Source organism: Rutidosis leptorrhynchoides, chromosome 7 (assembly GCF_046630445.1).
Source record: "Rutidosis leptorrhynchoides isolate AG116_Rl617_1_P2 chromosome 7, CSIRO_AGI_Rlap_v1, whole genome shotgun sequence".
NCBI lineage: Eukaryota > Viridiplantae > Streptophyta > Magnoliopsida > Asterales > Asteraceae > Rutidosis > Rutidosis leptorrhynchoides.
In genome coordinates, this window is record NC_092339.1 from 186805422 (window position 1) to 186814919 (window position 9498).

Sequence of the window (9498 nt, forward strand, 5' to 3'; positions counted from 1 at the left end):
CAGACTGGTTCGTCGGTAAGTGCTTCAGGTTCATCGCCAAGAGGTAAGTTCGGTTGGTGAAAAGGATCGCCTTCTTCGCGTCTCCATTGATTAAGTCGACTACGAACCCATCAGATGAATTGGGGATGGCTGATTGATTGATTCATTCTGGTGACACCGCTTTTAGAGCTTAGGTGAATATCCATGTCGGAATAGCTATCGAAATCTGAGGGACTCGAACTGGTTGAGGGATTCATCTCGTACGATCAGATGAAGGATTTTCGATAGGAAATAGATTATAGGATGCAGATTAGTACCCTGTATTACATCATTTACATATGCATATATAATACTAAAATCCCATAAGTTACGGAGGAATCTACGGAAGCTGTCAGGCAAAGGTAACAATAACAGATACGCTAAGATATGAATTTTGTCTATACACTATTCATGCAGTCAATGCAGTAAAATGTGTCTAGACTAACAATGATAAACAAATAATTTTCGACACTAAATGATAAGCAAAACTTTTGACATGCAGACACGGTGGAAGTCCAGACCCACTAATGCATCTAAACACCTATCAATTAGACACACTAATGCAAGACCTGGTTCGCTAAGACCACCGCTCTGATACCAACTGAAATGACCCGTCCTAATCCATCTGGATGAAGTCATCAACATTTGGTCCCATTGCGATGATCGACTCCAAGTAATGTCCTTAAAATGAGCAAATGCACAGCGGAAGACTTAATTCGTACCTGAGAATAAACATGCTTAAAAGTGTCAACCAAAAGGTTGGTGAGTTCATAGGTTTATCGTATCAATTATTTCAATATATTAATAGACCACAAGATTTCATAATCATAAACATAATACACTCGCAAGTGTATGTAAAGCATTCTAAGTGGTTGAGCACTTGGTAACCATACTTAACATTTAATCACGTCGCATATTCCCTTTATTATGAAATCTCACTACACCGTACCAAGTGTAGTCACCGAAACGAAGTACTGTGCAACCGTTGAATACTGGTCGTCCAGTCCGGTTGGGGTTGTTAGGCCCGATAGATCTATCAACAGGATTCGCGTTTACAATACCACATGTAAATAGTAGTTACCAAGCTACAGGGAAGTATGCCAGTGGTACAACTCAACGTAGAATATATTTTTAAGTACTTGTGTCTATTTCGTAAACATTTATAAAAGCAGCGCATGTATTCTCAGCCCAAAAATATATATTGCAAAAGCAATTAAAAAGGGAGCAAATAAAACTCACCTGACAACTTCAGAAATAAATCACAGAGATGTGATCGAATATCGAAATGTAAGTAACTGTAGACCTCAACCTAGAGAATATATGTTGGTTAATAAGTGTCTAATAAGCTAGGTCAGTCCATAGAGTAAGTATATTCCTATTGCTCAAGTCCGACTCATAAATTTAGCAAAAGTCAACAAAAGTCAACGCAAGTCAAATGTAAGTCAAACGCAAGTCAAACACAGTCAACATGGTTAACACAAGTCAAAATCTCATAATATTACTCAACTTGGTCAAATAGTAAAACATAGGTCAAACAACACGTTTTAGTTCATAAATGGTCAATTACACAATCATAGTTTATTGTCATGCATAACGTTCATGTACATGTAGCAAACTTCGCATAATATCTCATAGCACAAAATTCATGGTAAAATGGCAAAATCCAGATCACAAATAGACTTAAAATAGATTCTAAAAAGTCCGGCCAGGGTCTCATACGATATATACAAGTCGGGAATCAGAAGGGGTACATTTATCATTTACTAAATCAGTTTCTGACCGCGCACTGATATCGTAATGGCTATAACCGGAGCTAGGGACATGGAATTAATACAAGGTCAGTGGCCATGGTTCAACGACAAGTCAAAATATAACATATCCAAAAATAAGTAACTTTGGTTTAGCCAATTGGTACAGTTTATTCAATAAAGTTGGATGTCCTGTTTCAGTTTATTTCAGAAATTACCAAAACTATGGCCCTAGTGTGCACAATGAATAAGTTTTTAGAGGTTGCAATAAACTAAACATATATCAAATATCATGTAAAGATTCAAATTCCAGAAGCATTCATGTTAATTCACAAAACACAAACCACAGAGTACAAATCAGAGAACAAGTGGAAGATTCAATCCTAGTTTAGCTAGTCACATTCGCATGCAATTAGCCGAAGATATAGATACAATTAGACCATGATATCTACACGAAAAGTGAATTAATTTCTGTTTATATTTCAGATATGAAAAGATCTCATCTCAGAAGTCAATACATTTTAGCATACAAGTCCGTTTTCATGCATGTGCTGGAAAAATCTACATTTTCATTCGATTAAGCATAACACGAGTTTTACTCAAGCAAATGACGTGATATCCTAGTGTAACCTGAGTGTTTTTGAATTTTATATCCAATGGTAATCAACACATAAGCCAATTCTTGACCCATCAATAATATTTTTCTGATCAAGCATAAAAACACAACGATAATTCAAACGGTCATAACATAAGCATACGGAAACGAAATCAAGCAAATCCAAAGCCTAAAATCAATAGTTTTTCATGAGGATTCTGAATATCAGATAATATCATGCAATTTAAAAATTCAAATTTCTGTTACCATCAAATACAAATTCGTGATTTATCAAAAAGTCATCAAACGATCAAATTAACGAATACTATCAAGCATACATACAAGGACTTGAGCACTAGACACTATATCTACCCTAAAATGTAACAAAAACATGAAAACCCAAAAATTAGAGTTTTTGAAACTTACCCTAATCAAGAAGTTGTTGGTATATATGTGTAGAGGTCTTCGAGAGGAGTCCGAATATGTAAACGATTTTATGATCAAGTGATTATTGAAGGTGTTCTTGAGTGATTCTTTCTATGGTGTTTATGTATTGTTTTTGAAGCTAGATTATGATGGGTTTTTGCTGAGATGAGGAGGTTGAGAAGAGATTTCAAGTGTGTGTGTTTTATAGAGTAAGAAATGAGGATTAGAATTGAAATGGAAATGGTTAAGTGTGTATGTAGTTAGGCGTCATTTTTGATTCCTCATAAAGGGATTCCTAAGTTGAATTTTGAGCTAGAAGTTTAATACTAGAAGTTAAGAAATGTTTAAAATGTTTCCCCATGATTAATAGGTTGAAAATGATGTTTTACTATTGGTATATACGAATAGTAAATACATCTAGAAATTGTATATAGTAATTGTATATACTACATGTCTCATGAGTCATATATAATAACAAAAATGTCATTTTCTATGATAAAAGGTTGAAAATGATGTTTTCCTATTGGTATATTCCAATAGTAGATACATCTAGCAACTGTGTATAATACGGGTATAAATACCGTATGAATACGAGTAGAATTCTTGAGAAAATCGAATGCGAATACGAGTATAGCTATCTTTGTTGAGTATAAATATGTTAGTACAAGTATTTAAGTCTTTCAAAAGTGTGTATATTACATATTAATACAATACATATATATTCATTTTAACATAAGGGTTATTACGTCGTTAAGCGTTACATATATATAATGTTTCGAAACCCTTAAGTTAGTAGTCTCATTTTATATATATAACCCATTATTAATATACTTAATGAGATACTAAATTATCATATATTCAAGTTAGATATAATCCATATATATATATATATATATATATATATATATATATATATATCCATATATATACATAAGTATATAATTAATACAAGTTATGACGTTCGTGAATCGTCGGACAAATGGATGGTCAATTGTTTGTATAAAACTCATTTTTAAAAGTTTTAAAACTTGTCAAAATTCATTGCTTATCATGACGAAATCATATAGAGAATTGGTTTGAAATAAGTTAAAATTTTCCGGGTCGTCACACAGTCCATCAGTCATAAATATAAAGTGCGAGTGTCCTCGTCAAATTATCCTTATATCTGAAGTCAAATATTCCAACTAATTGGGGACTTAAACTATAATTATACCAATTTTCCTTGTATATAATTCACCCCTATTTTAATAAGTCCATTGACTATTAATCCATTCTCGTGTCCGGTTAAATGAACGATTATTAGTACTTATAAATATCTCGCCCATCGTGTCCGATCGAGTGTATATGGTTATTTATAGGTACGTCCAATTGTAAATCTTTATATTAAATTAACAAACTATCATTTAATTAAACAAATATAAAGCCCATTAATAGCCCATAGTCTAATTTCCACAAGTGTCGTTCTTTTGTCCAAACCCCAATTATGGTACAAAGCCCAATTACCCCGTCTTTAATATTTAGTCCAACATCATGATTACTTCAATTTAAATAAGCATAATAATAACTTAGCTACGAGACATTAATTTAAAAAGGTTGAACATAACTTACAATGATTAATAATAGCGTAGCGTTACACGGACAGAATTTTGACTTACACCCTTACAACATTCGCTAACATACCCTTATTATTATTAAATTAAAATTAAAATTAAAATTATAATATATATATATATATATATATATATATATATATATATATATATATATATATATATATATATATATATATATATATATATATATATATATATATATATATATATATATATATATATATATATATATATATATATATATATATATATATTACGTTGAGAGATAGAGAAGAGAAAAAAGATGTGTTTTACATTCGACTGAAACCGCTCCTTTTATAGCAATGTGGCCCAACTTTTTGCTCCATGCGATCGCATGGAGATTCTTCTTCTTGGCCATGCGATCGCATGGCCTGGGATTCCAGCTCACATTCGTTTGTTTGCTTCTTGCCGACGGTTTTATTAATTGATATAATATATATATAATTTTAAGAATTAATTATATATTATAATTATATTATATTCATGTGTATAGTTGACTTGTAATTTTTAGTCCGTTGCGTCGAGCGTTGAGAGTTGACTCTGGTCCCGGTTCCGGATTTTCGAACGTCCTTGCGTACAATTTAATATCTTGTACTTTGCGTTTTGCGTCTTATACTCTTGTAATTTTGAGACGTTTCTCATTAATAATTTGAACCACTTTGATTGTACTTTGTACTTTTTAGCTTTTTGGTCGTTTGCGTCTTCAATTCGTCAAATCTGTCTTTTGTCTTCACCTTTTATTATTTATACGAATATCACTTGTAAATAGAACAATTGCAACTAAAAGCTTGTCTTTCTTGAGGGATAATGCTATGAAATATATGTTCGTTTTTAGCATTATCAGATGACCCGGAAAATTTTGACTTATTTTGAGCCAAATTCTATAAATGAATTAATATTTCCGACACGATAAGCAAAGTCGGTAAAGTTGAATCTCAAAATTTTGAAACTATTCAGATACCCTTCGATTGTTCTCAACGATTCACGAACAATAATATGTAAATAGATACATATATATACTATAACTTGAAAACGTAACAAAGTGTTAAGTAAATGATACTGTGCATTAAACTTATTGGTTTGATTATCTGATTGATATATTTAACTACGGAGTTAAACGATTATGCCAAATGATTGAATTAAAAGATATTTATTGAGTCCCTTAAGAATTATTATATTATCACGGGTCTCTGTTTTGAGGTCCACGTTGATTTGGGAAATCGTTCATTTTTAACAGTATTCGGAATAAATGGTAAAGTGTTTGTTTAAATAACGTAATTTGGACACATACAATAATAAGGAATATTAAATGTTAGAATTAGATATATGAATAACTTGCGATGTGTATTTTAAAACGTGTTTATGAATATTGAAAATATATATTCAACAATATGATAAAATATAATATTAACTTGGTTATAAAACATTTGATAATACTATTATATTAGTAAATAACGAGACAATGATTTATAGAAGTAAATGACCAAAACACTCAAAAGTTAAGATACACTTTGAGTGACATAGTTTATGGATAATTTAAGTCTATATTCTGGAAAAGGTACGAGTCGCGAAACGTAAGGTACAAGTTTTCTCAGTGTACGAAAGGACGTTCGAAAAGCCAGAACCGGGACATAAGTCGAGTGACGACGTATGACTTATCGGAACAAAAGTTACAAGTTAACTATACACGTAAATATAATATAATATATAAATAATTATATAAATTAAATATATTATATATATTATATAAAATTATGTCGACAAATAAGAAGTTAAACGATTGTGAGCTGGTTCCAGTTGTCCATGCGATCGCATGGCTGAAGGACATAGAACCCATGCGATCGCATGGGGTTCAGCCTCATCAAACATCTATATAAATCGATCATTTTCTAGTTCACAAACACACACATATCTATCCATTTATCTCTGTATTATTATTATAATTTATATTATTATTATTATTATTATTATTATTATTATTATTATTATTATTATTATTATTATTATTATTATTATTATTATTATTATTATTATTAAGATTAATATTATTATTAATCTTAATATTATTATTAGTAGTATTAGTATTATACATAAAATACTACGACGAGGTTATGAGCGTGTCACTTTCAAAACTAGTTTTCGAGCGGGATAGAGCTAAGGAAATTATGGGTTATAGCTATGGAGGTTATGGGTAATGTTCGTGGGTATTGTTTGCAAGTCAAACCTAGTGTTTATTATCTCTGTTGTGTCTACATACTTTCTTGCAATATTGAATCACAATATTGATACGTGAGCATTCATATCTTATCTTTTATATATTAATAAGTGTATCCATGTCTAGTGCTCGAGTATATATGTTTATGCATGCTTTTATGCTAAATTTCGTCGTTAGATAGTTTATGATGAATCACGAATTAAATACATATATTACTGATAAAAGATATATGATATGCATGTCGTTGGAAAGCTGGCGAAAAATCAATAACTTTTCATTTAGAAATCGCGTAATTTCGGTGAACGAATTAAAAGATATGATCAACTGAATTATGATTGAGGTTAATTCAAATTGCTTTTGAATCTGCAATTGATATTTAAACAACTTGTTTATAAGATTGATAAAATGAATTTTTAAATATTACCAGCCGAGTAAATAAATCCTTATATAAGGCACGTCTCGTTTTGTTGAACAATTGTCAAAAAGGACTTTTTTAAATAACTTTTGATAACTTTTGTTTGTCGATCTCGAGCATTAGAATTGTGATACACTATGACCTGACCTAGCTTGATAGACATTTATTGACCAACATATGTTCTCTAGGTTGAGATCTACGGTTATTTGATATTCTGAGTTTCGGTCACATTTCTGTGAACAACTTTATGTGCTGCTAAGGTGAGTTTCATTTGCTCCATTTTTAATTGCTTTTGCAATCTATATTTTTGGGCTGAGAATACATGCACTTTATTTTAAATGCAATGGACACAAGTACATACTAAATTCTACACTGAGTTTGAACCGAAAATCCCTTAGCGTTGGTAACTAGTAACTGCCAGTTATAAGAACTGGTGGGCGCGAGTAGTAGTATATGGATCCATAGGGTTTGACATCCCCGTCTATTCCAGGTATAGAAACCCTAGCCTGAACTATCAAACAGACGTATGCTATTTGAGTTTAATACACGTTGGATTGCGTGTATTGTACATGTTGGTTGCATGTATGTTAAAACAGGGGTACTTATTATAACGTTAAAGCTTAGTTACCAGGGTGCTCAATCTTGTAGAATATTTTGATAAACGTTTCTATATGAAACAACTGAAATATTGTGATCCACCTTTATATACAGATTATGCGAAACATTAAAACTATGAACTCACCAACCTTTGTGTTGACACTTGAAAGCATGTTTATTCTCAGGTTCCCTAGAAGTCTTCCACTGTTTGCTTATATGTTAGACAAGCTATGTTCATGGAGTCATACATACTTTATTCGAGAAAACATTGCATTCACAAAATCATCACCATGTATCTATTTTGACTGCATTGTCAACAGATGTATTATTGTAAACTATTATTTACGGTGATTGTCTATATGTAGAAATCATCAGATGTCGAAAACCTTGGAATTAAGTATTCATTTATGGTCTACCTTTTCAAAAGAATACAATGTTTATAAAACGTATCATATAGAGGTCAAATACCTCGCAATGAAATCGATGGATACCGTATTCGTCCATATGGATTTGGAGCGATCGTCACATGCCGTTTGGGTTAAGCAATGCTCCAGCAATTTTCATGGATCTTATGAATAGGGTGTTTAAACCGTTTTTGAATAAGTTTGTTATCTTGTTCATTGATGACATCTTAGTGTACTCTAAAACCGAATCCGAGCATGCTGAACATTTAAGACAAGTGTTGAAACTTTTGAAACGTGAATAATTGTATGCAAAGTTTTCCAAGTGTGAGTTCTGGTTACGTGAAGTTCAATTTTTGGGTCATATTATCTGTGCAGAAGGTATAAAAGTTGATCCGTCTAAAATTGAAGCTGTGATGAATTGGAATTCACCAAAGAATCCGACAGAAATCAAGAGTTTTCTAGGATTGGCCAGTTACTACCGATGGTTTATTAAAGATTTTTCCAAGATTGCAAGTTCTTTGACAAAGTTAACTTGTAAAGTTTGTTGTGTCAAGCACCAGTGTTAGCCTTACCTGAGGGGTTCGATGACTTCGTTGTGTATAACGACACGTCTTTATCCGGTTTAGGTTGTGTATTAATGCAAAGAGATCGTGTGATTGCGTATGCATCTCGACAGTTAAAACCAAGTGAAAAAAATTATTCAGCACATGACTTAGAAATGGCTGCGGCAGTGTTTACGTTAAAGTTATGGAGACATTATCTTTATGGTACGCATTGTGTTATCTGCACCGATCATAAAAGTTTACAGTATATCTTTTTGCAGAAAGAGATGAACATGCGTCAGAGACGGTGGCAAGAATTGATTAAGGATTACAACTGTGAGATCAGATATCATCCTGGCAAGGCAAACGTTGTGGCTGATGCATTAAGTCGTAAGAAATCCGCTGATAGTGTAAAATTTATGCGAATTGAGGTTGTGTCTGATTTAGTGGATCGACTAAAGATAGCTCAACTCGAAGCATTACAAGATGAACATTTGAAATCTGAGTTAATGGTGAAAAAAAGAGTAGAATTGATGATTGATTCTCGAGGATTAAAGACTTAACGTGAACAAGTTTGGGTACCGTTATTTGGAGAATTGAGGGATTTGATCTAAAATGAAGCACATAAATCGAGATTATCCGTCCATCCCGGTAGTACAGAAATGTACCATGATCTGAAAGTGTTTTATTGGTGGCCAACTATCAAAGCAGACATCGCGCAATACGTGGAAAAGTGTCATATTTGCACCCAAGTGAAAGTAGAACACCAGAAACCATATGGGTCATTGCATCAATTAGAGATTCCAGAATGAAAATGGGAACATATTACCATGGATTTTGTGACAAAACTACCCAGAACCCAGAAAGGAAATGACATGATTTGGGTAATAGTGGACCGTTTAAC

The 9498-nt window shown here is 32.2% G+C and overlaps 1 protein-coding gene across 1 annotated transcript in view; it reads left to right on the forward strand.

The window, feature by feature from the left end:
- Positions 1 to 9157, forward strand: part of LOC139859833 (uncharacterized) — a 28795-nt gene extending 19638 nt beyond the window's left edge. The window contains exons 3-4 of the mRNA XM_071848602.1: positions 8607 to 8930; positions 9042 to 9157. Coding sequence (XP_071704703.1) covers positions 8607 to 8930; positions 9042 to 9157 — 440 coding nt within the window. The remainder of the gene's footprint in view (positions 1 to 8606; positions 8931 to 9041) is intronic.
- Positions 9158 to 9498: the final 341 nt, after the last annotated feature.